The 18600-nt window shown below is 39.1% G+C and overlaps 1 protein-coding gene across 1 annotated transcript; it reads right to left on the reverse strand.

Annotated features, from left to right (window-relative positions):
• Positions 1 to 516: 516 nt before the first annotated feature.
• On the reverse strand, positions 517 to 7108 carry rhcga (Rh family, C glycoprotein a). Its single transcript, XM_071525219.1, has 11 exons — positions 6812 to 7108; positions 5821 to 6013; positions 5209 to 5359; positions 4883 to 5030; positions 4527 to 4693; positions 4044 to 4181; positions 3520 to 3656; positions 3123 to 3247; positions 2140 to 2213; positions 1923 to 1996; positions 517 to 1825 (listed from the first exon to the last, which is right to left on the reverse strand). Exons 1-11 carry the CDS (start codon positions 7035 to 7037, stop codon positions 1792 to 1794), a joined length of 1467 nt encoding a protein of 488 aa, XP_071381320.1. The 5' UTR covers positions 7038 to 7108; the 3' UTR covers positions 517 to 1791.
• Positions 7109 to 18600: the final 11492 nt, after the last annotated feature.

Here is an 18600-nt window from a genome sequence, read left to right on the forward strand (position 1 = left end):
GGCCCACAATAAAATCCTGTGAATTGAAATGTTAAATATCATCTCAGAGTAACATTTATTCAGGTTTCCTTTACCAACACACAGCATCTGATCCCACTATCCTTTTGTACTATGAAACCTGGCTTGGATGCAAGAGAAAAGCTGTGTGTCTGAAAGCAGGAATGTCATTGTGGTTAAATTAACTATTCTGGTTTGTAGCTTCTTCATGATGCAGAACAAAGAAACCACAGTAAGATCAAGAAGCCTCATTAGCACATACTGTACCACCTCAAGGCTCTAATTGTAAGGAGTTTCTCATTATAGTGTTAAAAACGTATCTGAGCAACAGATTATTTAATTGACTATAATGGGCTATAATAGTGTTGTGCTGTAACAGTGCATAAGTCAGTAGAAGTGCTGTCATTCTGAATATCATGTCACTTCATATACAGATAGTGCTTGAAGCAAATTAAAAAGTGTCACAGCATGGTTGTCATTTAGTCTGGTTATTTATAGGACACAAGTGAGGCAATTATGTGTTTTAATAATTTTTAATAATAATTAGGAATGTCCTTATAGCATTTATATTGTACATGCATGCATTTGATATAATATTACCACAATATTTTACTATGCTATGAACAACAAGAACATACAGAAAATATATAACTTTTTGTTTCATTCCAGATACATTTTATGAAAGTGAACATCTGAAAGTACAATAAACCAAGTAAACAAACACATTTTCATATACCATAAATCATAGAGCAATGGATGTAACATTCAACTGGAAAATGTGTCATAGTTACTGTGGTTATTACTAAAGTAAGTTATTTATCAAAAAAAATAATGTGCAATGAAAGATAGATGCATATGTACATGCAGCTTGCAAAAGGTCTATACATAATTTGAAAGGCATAACTAAAATGTAAAAGTTTCTGTACTACTCTCCACTGACTTTTCTTAAGTATTGCAAATACTTCTCCCAAACATGTAAGGAAATATTTACTTGGAATACAAATCAAAAGACTCCTATAATGTTCAAAAAAGAGCAAAGCTTAGTCCTTACAACTCAAAAAGTCCTTAAATTTACAGCAAAAATACCTTTGATTATCCACTAGATGTCTCAATTTATTCCAATAGATTTGTTCGCTATAAAATGGAAATATTATCACAAAACAACATCCTTGGGTAAAAAATTCACACAAGTCACATCATGAAAGTATATTCCAGTCTCATCTGAATTCAGAGCTTTGTATAATAACTAAAGAAGACTGATTTAGACAGCCGTGCATTTCAAGACACATTTAATACAGCTCTCTGTCCTTCTGTGTAATATAGCCATAATCACAGCATTCATTACATTAACAAAGTGTTGATATTGATGATGGATCACCAGGCACCTGCACATGACATTCTGCCTGTCACTAACCATCTACAAATTATCACTAAAATTAAACAAAAAATGTAAAATCAATTCTATTCAAGGATAATACCAGTTTGGGTCCATGTGCTATTCTTGACTTCATGGGAATCAATATTATTCCTAACATCATTGTTCAGCATCTTTTTTTCCATTATTGTGATATTTGGTCACCGTTTAGTGCCGTCTCATGGGCTTCCAGTAATTCACTACGGTGCTGAACAACTGTGTGAGGAGTAAATGCTGCGAGACAAGAATGGCATAGGAACCACAAGACAAACACAATGTTCCTTTTTTTTTTAAAAGTTGCCTTTTTGTGAGGGCGGCTCCATCAGGGTTATTTCATGGCTGTGTTAAATTCAGGTTAATATGTCGTCCTCTGTGCAACTCTAGCTTTGCTCCACAGAGAAGTTGGACTCCGATCTGTAGGATAGAAAGGAGAAATTTGCAATTCATGAGAAAACAGGATCTGTTTTCATCACAATGTGACAATATGTGTCTTTTCTGAGAGCGGGCTTACATGTCTTGGTGCTTGTGAATCATGTGGTTGTTGTATTCCAGCACAGGAGGGATCGTCTCCTCATCCTCAGGAACCTGCAACAGTCACATGTGACGAGATCGTGAGCCAGAAAACCCATATTTTTAGAGTTTTCAAATCTAAAAAAAACATGTCTATTCTTTTCAACTAACAGGGCGATACCACCATCTAGTGGTAAAATAACAAGTAGCACTCTCACCTCCCAGTAAACCTCATCCTCATAGCAGTTGTCATCAGCAGGGTCGCCCCAGAATGGGAACCTCAGGATAAGACCTGAGAATGGAGAAGGAAGAAAGGTATTAACCTCTAAGTGCACAAGAACAAGACTGTTAAAACGTGTTTTTCATAAAGAAGATTGACTGAAATGAGAGATGAAATAACTCCACAGTCTCAGGTTAGTTTCAGTGAACAAAGTCCATCCAACATCCTGGAACTAAAAGCAGTTTTATCTTTTCAGGAAAGGTACAACTGACTATTCTGACTAGTCTAGACTGCAAACCAGGCACTCTTGGAGATAAGGAATATGTTGTTTGAAGGCATTAGGTTAGAAGACTCAGTTACATCCATTTTTAATAAGCCATGTTTTATAAATGACTGTAACTCTTATATATAAACACATTAATAATTCACTGCAGGGGACAGAGCCTTTTAATGTAGAACGGACAACCAAGACTGTCTGGAGAGCCTTGCCATGCAGCAACTGACTAACAATGTTTTTTTTTTATTATTGGTATTATTCTATTTCTTTTTCACCTACTGTAGTTTCTTTTATTATTTAAGAGTTTTCATGTGATGTGGCTTATGTTATTTATTTGTTTGCCCTGAGGAGCAGCACTTTATGTCCAAGACAAAGTTCCTCTTCAGGACAATAAAGTTATCTTATCTTAAATTGTGCCTTATTATAACATACACAATATTTGATATAGTAATTCATATTTTAACCTGAAATCCTTTAATTGTTTTTCTTAGTTTGGTACTTAGACCTTTTAGTTTCGTTTCCTGTAAATGCTGTGTGTGTATTGTTTTTAAAGCACTTGCCTTTTAGAAGCGCTCCAGAAACAAACGTCATCATGCCTCTGGTTTCCCTGATGGTAATACTCTAAACTTACAGATTGCTTGGCATGACAACAGAACTGTATTCCTGGGTCAGACGCTACTGTACAACACACTGTCCAAACTTACCAACAAGAGCTCCTCCAACAAGGCCGAATGCAATGGCCACACATACGCCAGCAGCCTGGAAGCCGCCTTGTGTCCCTACGGTTCTGTCTGCAAAATCCCCTTCAAAGTCAAACGTGTTGCGCAACCTAGGCAGAAAAAAAAAGCTCTGTTAATTTTGGCCAGTGTTGCATATTCAGTGTTGTGCATTGTACTGGAGCAGATATCAATTCACATCATTTTGATCAAGTCGAAACTGAAATAGAAACGTCAAACTTTGGCAACGAGCGCTTTGATTTACCGACAGAGAGCTATGTATGAATATGAGTGATCTGAATGCTGGTGTGGATAAACAGGCACGGTCAGGGTGTTTTGAATTTCAAGCTCATTTGTCATGTGTGTGTGCGGGCGTGCCGCTCACCCCTCCACCCCATAGACAGACTCCGTGGCAGCTGCAGCGGTGATGGCTCCTATAAAGCCGCCCAGCATCCCGGGCATGGCATGCAGGTTGTGGACTCCACACGTATCCTGGATCTTCATATACTTCTCCATGAAGGGCTGGGTGGGAAAAGCAAGACACATGTTTGTTACTGATCTATAACCTGTGATGCAAGGCCTGCGGGTCATAATATATGCACAAACCTCAGACTAAAACTAGACTAAAACTAAAAAACTAAATTAACTAAAAAAGACGTAAAAAAAAAAAAAAAAAAAAAAAAGGCTATTTCACTCACTTTTCCGTAAACAGAATGGTTTATTAAAATTTAATTTAATTTGTCGAAGCTTTTTGAGGAGTGCTCTCGTCTATTGGACTTGTTTCCTTGTTCCATTCATTTCATGAGCCATACTATGACCCATACTTTTCTAAAAGAAATCTAAAAGAAAGTTATTTTCTTTTAATTTAACCTGCCACAGTAATCTCTCCGGATCAAAAGTTACACTCACAGTGACAAAGAGGTAGCCGAAGGTGGAGATGATGCCACAGCAGAAGCCCACGATCAGTGAGCCGTAAGGAGTGATCATAAACTCAGCTGCTGTTCCCATGGCGACACCGCCTGCCAGGGTGGCATTCTGGACGTGCACCTGTCAGGTAACAGAGAGTGTTAGTCATGATAAAAAACAACAACAACAGGTTTACCACAGAGACTTTACCTGACAGGTTATAGATGCATGAATTAACTGTGGCTCACAGATGAAACCGACAAATATTTCTCTTTGTATCTCGCACATGCACATGCATGCAAGCACACACACACACACACACACACACACACACACACACACACACACACACACACACACACACAAGCATACAGCATATAAAAACACGTACAAACTGACCTCTCATCCTATCTTTTATCTGAGATTAATTAGTTATTCCTGTTTTTAACTGATTGTTTCTATGTTTTTTAACTAATAGAGCAGTACCATGTCCAGTTTGCCTGTCTTCTGAGACATGCTGGAGATGGCAATAGTGGTGAGAACAGAGGCAGCCAGGGCGAGGTAGGTGTTGATGGCTGCTCTGTGCTGCCCGTCGCCGTGGTCGGTGATAGCCGAGTTGAAACTGGGCCAGAACATCCACAGGAACAGTGTACCTGTTGGGTGAGAGGAAGCCATATAATTCAGAACACATTAAACATAATAGATCAACACACTCACACTTTCTTATCAAGCAAACAGGTCGAACACTGATAGTACGACAACATTAGATATGCCAAATAAAAAGAGACTGCGGCTGAAGAAAGTCAAATTATCTTGTGAAGATAAAAGATAAAATAACTCACCAATCATGGCGAACACATCAGAGTGGTAGACAGATCCATTGAGGCGCTTGCTTAGGTGTAGGTTTGGCCGGTAGAGGACCCAGGAGATGGCCAGACCATAATACCCTCCGAAGGCGTGGATAACCATGGAGCCGCCAGCATCCCTAGCCTGTGGGAACAATGGGATTTCACTGTCACAGCGGGATATACACAGCATGAGCGTCAATCAAAAGATCAAGGAAGGGACAGTTAAGCTGTTCCAACAGACTCAGGCATGAAAAATAAATTGCACTGTGGAGGAAAACGTTCATTCCTTGGTCAACATGTGTGTGCTTGGTGAGACTCACGTGAAGGAGGCTGAGGATAATGTATTCCTCCACAGCAAACAGTGTGACTCCAAACAAGGTGAGAACCATCAGCTGGACCGGACTGACTTTTCCCAGCAGGGCGCCAAAGGCTATGAGACAGCCTGCCACACAGAAGTCTGCGTTGATCAGACTGCATGGAGGAGCACGAAGGGAGAATGGGCGGGGAGGAGAGGACAAAAGCAGCTATGAATGCTTGAAATGGCTGCGAGAAGTAAAAGTCAAACATGCTTTCAGTAGAATGTAAACTTTGAAGTCTAGGTCTTATAATTACAGGCTGCCCTCTCATTTTGCTATGAGAAGAATGGCTTTCTACCCTTGAGGACAGCACAAGACAGAATCTGACAAAAGAAGATGTTTTTATGGCGTGACAGGAGTGACAAATGAACCTCTTGTCACATAACCAAGTTGAAACTCACGTATGTCAATACGATATACATAACATAACATATGCAACCTTGCCATGTAAAGACCTATATAGAAGACCGGTAACAGTGTAATTTTCGAGTCGGGTAACACATCTGTGCATTTCCACTGCATCTTTCCAATTTACTAAAAGACTGATAACACATGAAAAGCTGTTTAGTGCCTTACCTCTCAACACCGATATAGATTTTTCCAGTGGCGGGGTCCAGGGAGTGGAACCAGCCTTGCATGAGAAGAGCCCACTGCACACCAAACGATGCAATCAGGAAGTTGAAGCCCACACCGCCGAAGCTGTAGCGTTTCAGGAAAGTCATGAGAAAGCCAAATCCCACAAAGATCATGACATGGACATCCTGGAAGCCTGGAGAGAGGAAAATAAACGTACACTGTTATGGAACATCAAAGTGTAAGATTTTGCCATTTTGTTTGCTAAATACATTTGTATCTGTACCCTGTCAGTTAAATTTTTGTCATTTAAAATTTCAATTAATCATTTAAATTAATAATGAATTTTCTATTAATTACAGGTTTGCCCTATCATTCACAGCAGTTGTTGAATCCCCATGTCTTAACATCTGCCTTTAGTCATTCAATGACCTCTGACATTTCTAGTCTAGATCTGTGAACATGACAGGGGAGCGACAACTCCAATATGATTTATTTCCCCACTAACAGTGACTGAGAACTGTGTGTGTTCTGTGACAATACCCAGGGTGGCCTTATGGTAAAATGGACACATCTGGTTCAAAACTGTTGCAATATGGTTAATTTGTATATAAAAAGGTAAAAAAAAAAAAAAAAAAAACAGACTGTGAATCCACAAAGTCAGTCACTCATTTGTTGCTGAGGGAAAAGCACCAGAGAATGTCTTACTAAGGCAATGCACAAATTGTAATGTTGGTCCATGGCTTTACAACACAGCGGGAACAATCTGGAATCACTAGAATAACAAAGTAGGTAAAGTATGTAAATTCTGTTGCAAGGTGGATTTCCTTATAAAATGTGGATGGCAAAAGGCATATGAGATCAGTTTAAGTAACAGTGTCAGAGTAGATTCTTCCCCAGCCTTACTATGAGACATAATCAATGTACAGTACATCCAGCAGTGTGTTGCCATATATCCATCTAAAAGATGCAGGCAATGCGTTGTTCTACTTACTTGGATATCTGAAGTAGAAGTCATTTTCGATATCACTGCTGATGTTGTGCTCCCTTCTGAACTCTATCCAGTGTGCGTCTGACTCCTCATCGTATCGGATGAAAACTCCAAACAGGATGATCATGGCAATCTGCCAGACGAAGCAGACTGCCGGCAGACTAACACGTACATTGGTGTTTTTTGTCCGGCAGAAATAGTCCCTCATACCCTGAGCACAGTTCCCCATGGTGCTGACTCTCTGAAGATGATCGATGCTCTGATGACTTCTCAATCAGGCTTTGCTCCTGAGACTTCAAGCAGCATCTGAGCAGATATATATAGGCCTTTGGAGAGGTGTGTCTAAGGTGTGTATAAGCCACACCTTATACCTGCTGGCCTTTATTCCACCTATTGCAGCCAGGCTACCGTGGCAGCATTCTTCCTAAAACGTGTAGTAATAAAGCAGGGAACAAATTATTCTCTAAATGAATGTATGACAGAAATGTAGCAGTACAGAAAGTTGATGCTGATGCCACTGGCTTTTGAGCCTAAACTGAACATGTGCTTGTATGTTATCTTAAGGATCATCATTTTTGCGATGTAGTATTTCCTAACAAATCAGTAATAACAAACTAATCACATCTGCCAGGCTGTAAACTCAAGTAGAATATACTACATACCGTGAAGGTCATGTCATTCACTTGGAATAATGGTTACGATATGCAAAAGTAGTTTCATTCATTCATTCAAATACCAAATTAGGAGTTCATGAACTGTACTTACATTCTCAATTAAATATGTCATAGACTGTTTCTCAATCCTGGGCCTCAGGGCCAAGAGTATTGCGGGTTTATTACCATACCAGCTAGTTACCTGCAGTCACCTCCCATCCCAGGTTTAAATCAGTCCCTGATTAGATAGATTAGATGATAACCAGCAGGATTCTGAGTCCCGAGGACCCGGATTGAAAACCACTGTCATAATATACAAAACAATATACCAAATAATGTACTTTACAGTTTAATTCTGAGCTAGTTTAAATAGGTCCATAAATGACATATTGGTAATTTCGTCTTGACCTATCTGTTTGGAAATGCACAAATTCCTCTTCAAAAGACCTTTCCTTCTGTAAAAGGGCATGGATATGGAAAATAGTTTCTACTGGACAAAAAAAAATGTTTAGCTTTGTTCTTTATTTGAAGTGACGTTTGACTGTCAACTGTGTGCAATCTGAGAGCCGTAAGCTGGTCTTGTATAAATACACCTGTCACTCAGGCTTACAGATCATTACTACAGGGTTACATAACAAATGTATTTTTATGTCCTTTGATCATTTCAGTCAGAAAAACATGCCATGATTAGTTTAATCTGCTCAAACTGGTAATGAGCTCTTTATTTGTTATTTGGACAGCAACATGTTGTTTGATGCTTTGGCTCTGTACTCTGGAGCTCAGCTGTATATCGAGACAATGCGATATCAAAAAAGGCGATATCAGCAAATATCAGTATTAACCTCGATGAAAAGACGGCTCAGTAGCCTCTAGGAATGAAAAAATATTATATTATTATATTATCATAAATATTGTTGATCATCTTGTCTGGTTTATTTACATTAAAGAAAACTTAGCTTGGTCTTTACTTCAAGACTATTCACTGATCGCTGTCGTAACGATGTCTGCCCACTGGTACATGTTTTCATGCTACTTGTGTCCTCCCACAAAACGTGTGCTTTGTGTTCTGGCCTCCAATCTACATTACTATCAAATGGAAGAGATTCCTGTTTTGGCATTTATCATATGTTTGGGGACCGTACAGTATCTCTACGATGACAAAGAACATTCCAGATGTTATCAGGTTTCCTGCAAACTTCACACATTACGTAACTTTCTAGGTGTTCTGAAGGCCCTCATTGATCATCTTGTGAGGTCTGAGTGGCGTTTGTCACGTGTTTCTCTCAAATCCACACGCACATGTTTGTGTGCAGACGAAAAAGCACAGACATATTTGAAATGCTTCATTTGAATCCACTGAATTAAATTATTACTTATATAAGATTCAAATATTAGAGATGTTCAACATGGCTTAAGGATAACAAAGGATACAAAAAGTATTTTCTTTGCCACATGGCCCGGCTACCAATTATTGAGACTGCACAGAATTTTTCTTGTTGTTTGTCCCTTTTTTGGATGGTTAACTGCTGACTGTAGCCTCTAATGGCAATTTTCTTTAACATAGAATAAAGAAAGAGCCTGAACACTTCTATACTCCAACTCAACTTTAATGGACGTTTTGAGCACAAAGGCTCTTCGTCAGGTCAAACTAATGAGCAATCTGTCACACCCATATAGACTAGATGCAACATGTCGTAAGTAAGATTATCATAAACTGAAACTAAGGCGAAAACTAGATGTTAAAAAACATGGTCATGAACTGAAATTTTAAAAAAAATAAAACTGAGCTAAAACTGTCTTGTCTACATGTAAAACATACTAAAATAAAGTAAAAAATATATGTAATATATGTATTTTGTTGAAATTCTATCATATAAAAATACCATGCCTACCAAAAATACTAAAAGTAGAACTGAAACTAATAAAAACTAAACAAAAAGTAAACATCTGTAAAAACAAAAAATTAAAAACAAAACTAAAACTACCAAACGCACACTGAAATCTAACTGAAACCAAACTGAAATCAAAATCGAAGTTCCATTGTTTCCTCTGTGTTAGACTCTGGGCATCTTCATTAGCCCAGCACCTACAAAGCGACGTGTCGTTTTTCTCTGACATTTTTGAACATATCCATGGCTGCCAAACAGCAAGACCGTCAGTTTTATTAACATACCCACAACATGTGACAGGTGCAAATAGTTTGTCTGTGAAGGTTTGACACAGAATGATCAGTAACCTCCAAGGCAGAGAGTCTCCACTGCAGCTTCATTCCAGTTGTTCTCTTGGTACACCTGAATAAATCAGTGATGGGACTCCCAATTTAACAGTGGTATTAAAACATTCTCCAGGTTGACTAAAACAAAATTAGTTTATTTCATTTCAACTGAAGATTTCATTCCTTGGTCAACATGTGTGTGCTTGGTGAGACTCACGTGAAGGAGGCTGAGGATAATGTATTCCTCCACAGCAAACAGTGTGACTCCAAACAAGGTGAGAACCATCAGCTGGACCGGACTGACTTTTGCCAGCAGGGTGCCAAAGGCTATGAGACAGCCTGCCACACAGAAGTCTGCGTTGATCAGACTGCATGGAGGAGCACGAAGGGAGAATGGGCGGGGAGGAGAGGACAAAAGCAGCTATGAATGCTTGAAATGGCTGCGAGAAGTAAAAGTCAAACATGCTTTCAGTAGAATGTAAACTTTGAAGTCTAAGTCTTCAAGCTATAATTTACAGGCTGCCCTCTCATTTTGCTATGAGAAGAATGGCTTTCTGCCCTTGAAGGCAGCACAAGACAGAATCTGACAAAAGAAGATGTTTTTATGGCGTGACAGGAGTGACAAATGAACCTCTTGTTACATAACCAAGTTGACACACACGGAAACTCATGGAATAAACTCCCACTCTCTTTAATTGGTCGCATTTCCACTGTTAAAATGAACATTCCTCCGAAAGTAAACTATCTATTTTCCATGACCCCTGTTAACCCACCCCTGGGCTGGTTCTCCTCTCTAAATTCAGCAGTCAATACATTTTACTGGAAAGGCAAAAGGCCCAGGATCAAAATAACTACACTCCAAAAACCCAAACAGTACGGCAGGCTAGATGCACCAAATTTTTACCATTACTTCCTCTCCCACCAGCTTCAGTATATCCGACACTGGACAATCAAATCCAATTCTGCTTGGCTCGATATTGAACAGATCATTTGTAAGGATCTCCCCATTCAGTATATTGCTTTCATAGATAAATCAGTCAAAACCCACAGCTGCTTCAAATTTAGCACCATAAATACCACTCTCACTACCTGGTGGAAAGCAAACGACATACTCAACCTCAAACTATCTCTTTCTTTTCTCACCCCTATCTGGCATAACCCTATGTTTAAAATCAATAAGGAACCCATCAACTTCCCTGCATGGAAACAGAGAGGAGTAACCAGCCTATGGCACCTTTTCAGTGGCGGCTCTCTCATGACCTTTGACCTTCTTAAATAAACATACAACCTACCCCACCATTGTCACTACCAGTACATACAGTTGAAAGAGACCATAAAAAAGAAAATTGATATTCATAACTTCCACAGCCTCACTCCTCCCTTACTACTAAAACTAAATTCATTCCAACCCAAAAAATTGCTATCACAGATATACAAACTCTTTTCACACCATGACAATACTGTTTCAATACCAATAGACAAATGGACATCAGACTTGAACATACATCAATCAGACATTAATTGGCAAACCATATGCAACACATTCTCCATGTCATCCAACTCAAAAATTCAGCTAATTCAATACAAGGTTGTACACAGAGCACACATCTCCACTCACAAAATGTATATGGGCTTTACAGACATGAACACCTGTACACACTGTCCAACTACAAAAGACAACCACTTCCATGCATTCTGGCTCTGCACCCCAGTTAGGCTGTTTTGGTCAGAGGTCATGAGAAAGCTATTTGAGATCCTTAACCTCAGCATTCCCCTCTCCCCTTCCATCTCTCTGTTAAACGACCTCTCCTCGTTTACAATCCCACAACATCTCCAAACATTCATCTTGATTGCATTAACTGTGGCCAAGAAAACCATATTACTCAACTGGAAAGACAGAACAAAATTATCAATCAACCAACTGGTTCAATCTGTTAACAGACCACTCAAACCTAGAAAAGCTCACCTCAACCCTAAAAGACAATATGACCCCATTCCATAACACCTGGTCTCCTTTCCTGCAGTTCATTCAGAGCTGATTCCTCTCTACACCACCCCACTCAGATTTTTCCAACCCCAATACAATAACTCAAAATAACCCACAATGTGCATGCTCAACACTGCCCATCACAACTGGTCTCCTCCCTCCCTCCCCCACCGTTTGTCACGTTTTTGTTGTTGTTTTGTTAATACTTTTGTTATCCACCTGTGATGAAACACCTTGTGCTGTCTTGTAATGTACTGTAATTTGTCCTGTAATGTCCTGTAATTTGTTGATAAATTTTCAATAAAAAAAATAAAAATAAAAATTAAAAAAAGGAAGTTGTAGCCCACACCGCTGAAGCTGTAGCTTTTCAGGAAAGTCATGAGAAAGCCAAATCCCACAAAGATCATGACATGGACATCCTGGAAGCCTGGAGAGAGGAAAATAAACGTACACTGTTATGGAACATCAAAGTGTAATGAGTCTCATGAACAACAACAGCTAGACATGATATCAAGCTTCCACTAGAATTAAATAAATTATATCTATCTCATTGTACTCATCTCACAGTCTCTCACTGTCTCATTGTTCCATTGTTTCCTCTGTGTTAGACTCTGGGCATCTTCATTAGCCCAGCACTGACATTTTTTAACATATCCATGGCTGCCAAACAGCAGGACCATCAGTTTTATTAACATACCCACAACATGTGACAGGTGCAAATAAAGAGTCTTGGTCAGTTTGTCTGTGAAGGTTTGACACAGAATGATCCATAACCTCCAAGGCAGAGAGTCTCCACTGCAGCTTCAGTCCAGTTGTTCTCTTGGTTTTTATAGCATTGATTTGCTAGGACTCCAATACAAAGGGTACACCTGAACAAATCAGTGATGGGACTCCCAATTTAACAGTGGTATTAAAACATTCTCCAGGTTGACTAAAACAAAATTAGTTTATTTCATTTCAACTGTAGATGAACATAAGATGGGCCATGATTGTTTCTAGGTTAATGTGTACAGTCCAGTAGTCTAGTGTTTCTGTTCAGTGTGTTGTAATTACAACTAGATGGCACTCAGTAGAGCACATACCTCAGCCAACACCGTGTACTTGTCAAGATATGCCAGTTCCACATGTCAGATTTTCACCAAAAGTTAATAATTTATTCCATGCCACATTACCAACTTGTTTCACATTTTTATGACTGGACCTGAAATGGGACATGACATCTGCCTTTTCAAATTCTGGCCACTTTTAAGCATTTTAGCCAATTATCCACATAAACCACATGGCCAATCAGCACTATATCTGTTCAGTGGCCATTAGGGCTGCCCTTCTACCACTGGACCAGGTTTTGGAAAAAATGGCAGGGTGGCTATGTCTAAACCTGAAAATGAGCTCTCCAGTGCCGCCATGTTGTTTGATTGGGTCAGTAATGGAGGGTTTACCTCTTCTTTGCTGATAGGCCATAAAGTTTCATGGTGTTTCCACGCCCACTGCCACGCCCCCCTTCGGCCAATCCGTGTGAAAAGTTAATCAGTTCTTCCTTGCCCCATGACCAAACTTTTTACAAAGTTTCATACAAATCCGTTCATAATTTTTGGAGTTATCCTGCTAACAGACAGACGGACGGAACAGGGCGTAAACATAAAACATAACCCCCGTCCAGTCATGAAACGAATGACAAATTGGACAAATGACAACTTGACAAATGAATCTGTCATATATCTTCTCCAGTATGATTTGTGGTTATGACTTGCAGTTCAACTTGTCTATCAACTATGAGTAAGAATTCCAGCAGTTTGAAAATAATATTATATATATTTTGCTCTCAGATGGTGACACACATGGGAGCCAATAAAATCATGTGATACATCAAGCTATCAAACAGGCAGCAGGGTGGCATAGGGAGAAGGGAATCTTTTGGGAATCATACAGTATCACTAAAACAGCATCACACAGTATCACAAAAAGTGCCACCAATGTACATTTTCCGTTTCTTGTGTTATTTGGGGAAGGAGGCGTCTGCTGTTAACGAAAGTTATCATCAGGGTTTTTACCAGACAGAAGAAAACAGAAAATAATGTGGGGAAAAGGCAGGAAATTAGCTATTTAAATAGGAACTCTATTTAAATAAATAAGAACAGAAAACAACACTCTGGATTACGGTTAGCATACATAACAGCTATATGTGCTGTACAAATGCAGAAAGCAAATGATAAAAATCTTGGGTGCATAGATGACACGACCAAAGCACTCAGGAAAAACATTTCAGCGCTGGAGTGCCTCGACATGTGACAGTGGGACGGTGTGGAGGCTTCAGATGTTATCCGTCAGGCAGCATTCCAGCGATGCTCTCTGTCACATGGTGAGGTTTGTTCTGTCACATGGTGAGGTTTGTTCTGCCATCACTGCGGAGCGCATTCTGCACCGATGAAGCCAAAGATATTATGAGGCCCTGTCAATCTAAAGGTAAGTGAGACACAGATCAATGAACTGCAGCTATTCAAATAGCAGAGATTTTTATTTCCTTCCCTTCTCATTGCAAAACTGTAATTGTAGCAGCCATGTCACGCCTGCCAAGTAGCATCACCTCCAAGTATGAAACCATAGCATTTAGAGGGGCTTTTCATTGTATTTTGATACATGTACTAACATAGCTGGCAAAAACGGTAAAACGGCCAATGAATTTAAGCATGTTTCTGTTATACTATAGAAAAGTTTGAAAAAACATTTGCACTATACTGTAGTGTCATTTTTATTGCGATATACACATGTATATTTGAGCTGTGCAAATTTTATGTGCATATTGAACATTGTCCACTTTGCCCCAAACAGAGGTGGAAAGTAACTAAGTACATTTACTCAAGTACTGTACTTAAGTACACTTTAGAGGTACTTGTACTTTACTTGAGTATTTCCATTTCATGCTACTTTATACTTCTACTCCACTACATTTCAGAGGGAAATATTGTACTTTTTACTCCACTACATTTATTTAACAGCTTTAGTTACTAGTTACTTTGCAGATTTAGATTATTAATACAAATTATAAATCAACTAATAAATTATGATATATTTTTATAGGTTAAGCTACCCAGCAGTATATAAAGTAATTAAAATTAGCTCCACCTTTACCAGCTGCAACATTAAAGTGATGAACACATTAATGCATCAATAATTATAGTCCAATAACATGATATATATGATTGACTACTTTTACTTTTGCTACTTTAAGTACATTTTGATGCTAATACTTTTGTACTTTGACTTGTAAGAGTTTGAATGCAGGACTTTTACTTGTAACAGAGTATTTTTATACTGTGGAATTTCTACTTTTACTTAAGTAAAAGATCTGAGTACTTCTTCCACCACTGGCCCCAAACAACTACATGGAAAGCAGTTGTCCCATGAGGGGACAACTGCTTGTGTGACAATGTGACACTGACAGTTGTATTTCTCGCCTGTTAGAGATGCAGATTTAAGCCAAAATCAAGGCCATGTGAAGTAATTAGAAGTATCCACTTACTGTACCTGAGTAGATCATTTGTATACTTTCAAGTCTATACTTTTACTTCTTGAGTATTCTTAGGTATTTACTCCTACTTTAACTTGAGGCAGTTTTCCTTTCAGACATACAGTAAGCCTAGTGAATACAATGAGGTCATCTGCAATAATACTACCTTTGTTGATGTGATTAGAAATGGACACTCCCCAAATGGACACTCCAATTAAATTTGCAAGAAACACACAGTCCATTTTTGAGGGGGCAATTTTGGAACATGCACAAAGATTTATTGATTTATTTTTTTTTAGTAACTACATGGGTAATTTTTAATAATAAACTGCTCTTACTTTTCCTTGTGTAATTCTCAAGGAAAGTACTTTTGCAAGCACATTTTGAGTAGGATTTAACTGATGAAACAGAAGTTGAGCAACATATTTCAGAACTACTTCAGCTCTGCATATCACATTTCATGTATGCATTCCTTATGAGGTAAATCTCAACTTGGTGGAGATCCAAGACAATAAATCCCAAGGTGTAGAAATGCAATGGCATCAACAAAAGTAATTGTTTCCTCTTGACCAAGTGCTGGTTTGCTTTGGAACCGGGACATATCATGTCAATCATGAAGCATCTCAATTAATACAAAGGACTCTATTGTAAAATCTATGAGGAATGAATACTGTGTAAAATATGACCCAGTGAAGTGCATGTAATATAAAAGTTGAGGGTGCATTGTTCTGAAGATAACAGTTTTTGGCCTGTCGATGCCTTGTCTTGGTCTCAGAAATGTAACTTGAATCAAATAATCTGTAACAGGATTTTAAGCCCGTTCATGTTCATGAGCGATGTGACAAACTGGAGAGGAATTTCTCTGAGCTGAACAGGTGGAGAACAAAACACAGCGGGCGATGCCGGAGAGATATGAGAGAGACACGCAGCCGGCTGTCTCTGGGTGACAGCAAACCACTGAACGCTCTGCAGATCTGACACTCAGATAGACCTCGGCCGCAGAAATAACAGAAATAACACTTTGTCATATAGCAGCTCTGTCTCTCACATGGTCAACCATGTGCCTCGGCGGCTTAAAGTTCACATAGTGATGCAAATTGCTCAGGAGAGTCACATGTGTGAGAGGCTCCATGTGGCTGGTGAGGCCCTCAAGAGGCCCTTCAGGAATCCTGGCCTTGAGGAACAATGAAGACATCACTACTTTTGGGTTTTATTGTATGTAAAGCACTTTGTAAACGTTGTTTTTAGAAAAGTGCTATACAAATAAAGTTATTATTATTATTATTATTATCTCCAGTTAATATGTTTGCTTTCGTGGCAGGGTCAGAATGGTATGTTATTGACAGACCTTTTAACCCCATATGAGCCTGATCGTAGACTGAGGTCCTTGGGCAGTTTCCTATTGGCTTTAGATTGAAAACACGAGCTGATCAGGCTTTCGCCATTGGGGACTTTAGAGCGATCTGCCAGACGAGCTCACGCTAAATCTGTATCATCTTTTAAATCACTTCTTAAAGCTCACTTTTATAGACCTGCCTTTATGTAATGATCTTTAATTCATTGTTTTTTACTTCCATTTTATATTTTCATGTCATGTCTTTCAGTTTATGAGGAATTTGCAATTGCCAGCAGTGGCACTTTGAAAGTGAAGTCAGTGGATTGTATTTTTGGACAGGAAGAGTCCCTGTAGATATAAAATAGCACTGCCAAATAAAAAAGGAGGCTGCTGCCAATTTATAAAAAAAAAAAAAAAAAAAAACATAACAGGATGTTCTGTGCCCAAACCAGAATTTCATTTAAAATGAACACTCCCTAGACTTAGGCCGATAATGATCCATTCAATTTGCAAGAAACACACCAAATAGGTGATCAGTCCATTTTTGAGAGGGCAACTTTGGAACATGCAATAAGTAGTTAAATTAATAGTTTTCAGTGTTCAGTTTTTAATAAACTGTTCTTACTTTTTCTCTTGTAATTCTCAAGAAAAGTACTTTTATCAGTATTTTCATTCCATTTTGATTAAGATTTAACTGATGTAACAGAAGTTGAGCAACGTATTTCAGAACTCTCTGCAGCTCTGCATGTCACATTTCATGTTTGCATTCCTTATGCGGTAAATCTCAACCTGGTGGAGATCCAAGACATGAAATCTTGTAGTAGGTTAATGTGCCGTATCATTGAAATATGAAAGGGATTACCTATACTAATGATAGTGTTAACATTAATCCACATTAGATACGGTTTAAGACCAGATAAACACACGTTTATCAATAACAACTCTATTGACATTGTGAGTCAAGGTTTTTCAGGTCTAGACAGCAGTCTGTGGCTCCTGTCTGCCTGGAGTTGAATATCATTTACTGTAAACTTTCCATGACTCCTCACACCCATTCTCTGCAGCCAAAAGTAGGAGTGTCAGTGTCACTCAGCTATGTCCTTTGCTTACTCTCAACCTGACATACAGGGCAAACCGGCCCGCTACCAGGTGCTGTGCCAAAATTTGTGTCCCATAAGTGTTTCCTACGGAGCCCCTAAGGTACGGAGCCCCTAAGAGGACATGGGCAAAAAAAAAAATCTTGAAGTTTCTGGTGCGCACGGAAAACTATCTGGTGCACACTATCCTGTGGGCACGAGAAAGTTTCCCGTGCTCACGAGAAAGTATTGCGTGCGCACGGGATAGTTTCTGGTGCGCACCAGATAGTTTTCCGTGTGCACCAAAAACTTAAAGATTTTTTTTTTTTGCCCATGTCCCCTTAGGGGCTCCGTAGGTTTCCCATGATGGTGTGTTTTTGCCTCAATTTTACATCAGGGAAGAAAATAACATCATTTCAATTTTTGTAGATTGTTTTCTTATTGCTGGCTTTTTAAATGATAAAAGAACATTTCATGGGATTACACATAATGAAAGTAGCCCACTGAAAGTTACCAGCTTGCCTTGTAATGAACGGAGATCACAATTATTTGCAATCTTATTATCTTACTTGTGCTGTGTGTTGGTGTACTGCTCACTTTGCTCTGATGGCCTAAGGCCAAAAGCTTGGCAATAAAGCATTGTGTATTGCAAGGCAGTGTGCCTGGAGTCTCTCCTTCCTGTTTAGTCTTGATCTTCTCTCTTTGCACCTGCTAAGAAGAGTCTGAAGGTGTGCAGACATCCTGACGACTTGATCTTATTATCTCAAACTTGTCATTTATTAAGCACATTTCCCCCATGATAGCTTCCTTGTGCACTGGCCAAACAACAACACACACGCCAAGGACAAAATGAGGACACACCACCAGGGAAGCAATTTTTAGAGGATACAAGTTTGGGCACAGCACCTCCAACTAGCTGTACCTGTCCTGTCCTCAATGATCCTCCAGGGCTTGTGTCTGGGCGCTGCCTCATCAATTGTCTTACTGGCAGACTCTGCTCAGTGACTGCAAAAAACA

This window comes from Centroberyx affinis, unplaced genomic scaffold (assembly GCF_046629955.1).
Source record: "Centroberyx affinis isolate AG114_WGS23_722 - 3 ecotype Tasmania unplaced genomic scaffold, CSIRO-AGI_Caff_v1 ptg001273l_1, whole genome shotgun sequence".
Classification (NCBI taxonomy): domain Eukaryota; kingdom Metazoa; phylum Chordata; class Actinopteri; order Beryciformes; family Berycidae; genus Centroberyx; species Centroberyx affinis.